General features: G+C 30.8%; 1 protein-coding gene across 2 annotated transcripts in view; it reads left to right on the forward strand.

The window, feature by feature from the left end:
• SEPT7 (septin 7) overlaps window positions 1-1,321 on the forward strand; it is a 90,965-nt gene extending 89,644 nt beyond the window's left edge. For both annotated transcript variants that reach the window (XM_003788583.2, XM_023512413.1), the window contains exon 14: window positions 255-1,321. In XM_003788583.2, the coding sequence (XP_003788631.1) occupies window positions 255-294 (40 nt within the window). In that variant the 3' untranslated portion in view covers window positions 295-1,321. The remainder of the gene's footprint in view (window positions 1-254) is intronic.
• Window positions 1,322-1,557: the final 236 nt, after the last annotated feature.

Consider the following 1,557-nt stretch of genomic DNA (forward strand, 5'->3'; position numbering starts at 1 on the left):
AAAAAAAAAAAAAAAAAAAAAAAATTGGCTTTTCCATATTTTTTCCTGCTTATCCTGGAATTCTGTCAAATATTTGTCTAAGAAAATGCTTTTATAGATAAACATTGTCTTATTTACTTCTAAATCTTAAAGTTTTTTAAAATAAAAAGTATTTGAAACTCTTAGTTGTAGTTGGGTTAGCTCTTGCCACTCTATGTTGTCTGTAGTGTTTATAACATATCACTCATCTTGATTATTTTCCTTTAATTATTTAGAACCTTGGAAAAGAACAAGAAGAAAGGGAAGATCTTTTAAACTCTCTATTGACCACCAGTTAACGTATTAGTTGCCAATATGCCAGCTTGGACATCAGTGTTTGTTGGATCCGTTTGACCAATTTGCACCAGTTTTATCCGTAATGATGGATTTAACAGCATGACAAAAATTATTTTTTTGTTGTTGTTCTTGATGGAGATTAAGATGCCTTGAATTTGTCTAGGGTGTTGTGTACTTAGAAAGTAACAGCTCTAAGTACCTTTCCTACATTTTCTTTTCCTTTTTTTATTAAACAGATTATCTTCAATTTAATGCAAGAGAACATTTTACTGTTGTACAATCATGTTCTGGTGGTTTGATTGTTTACAGGATATTCCAAAATAAAAGGACTCTGGAAGGTTTTCATTGAGGATAAATTGCCATAATATGATGCAAACTATGCTTCTCTATGATAATTATAATACAAAGGTTCCATTCAGTGCAGCATATACAATAATGTAATTTAGTCTAACACAGTTGACCCTATTTTTGACACTTCCATTGTTTAAAAATACACATGGAAAAAAAACCCTATATGCTTACAGTGCACCTAGAGCTTTTTTATAACAACCTTTTTTTGTTTGTTTGTTTGTTTTGGATACTTTAAATATATATTATTCTCATTTAGTGCCCTCTTTAGCCAGAATCTCATTACTGCTTCATTTTTTTGTAATAACATTTAATTTAGATATTTTCCATATATTGGCCCTGCTAAAATAGAGTATAGCATCTTTCATATGGTAGGAACCAACAAGGAAACTTTCCTTTAACTCCCTTTTTACACTTTATGGTAAGTAGCAGGGGGGAAAATGCATTTATAGATCATTTCTAGGCAAAATTGTGAAGCTAACGACCAACCTGTTTCTACCTATACGCCGTCTCTTTATTTTACTAGAAATGGGAATCATGGCCTCTTGAAGAGAAAAAAAAGTCACCATTCTGCATTTAGCTGTATTCATATATTGCATTTCTGTATTTTTTGTTTGTATTGTAAAAAATTCACATAATAAACAATGTTGTGATGTAAGAGAGTGTGAGATCTTAAATATTCTACAGTTGATACACAAGAGTAGAATATGTTTGGGAAGAAGATTTTCAACTTGCATTTTGCCTCCTGCAACCCCTTTAGAATACATATGTACTGATTGTCTAATTTAAGACATACTTTATCTCTTTGTTCATTTCTGTATTTTTCCAGAGAACAATTTTCAACTCATCTGGGTATGGTATACCATCAAGTCTCTGGAAACTGAAATTTTTATT

Source organism: Otolemur garnettii, unplaced genomic scaffold (assembly GCF_000181295.1).
Source record: "Otolemur garnettii isolate 467f Iridium unplaced genomic scaffold, OtoGar3 scaffold00028, whole genome shotgun sequence".
In the NCBI taxonomy this organism is placed as follows: domain Eukaryota; kingdom Metazoa; phylum Chordata; class Mammalia; order Primates; family Galagidae; genus Otolemur; species Otolemur garnettii.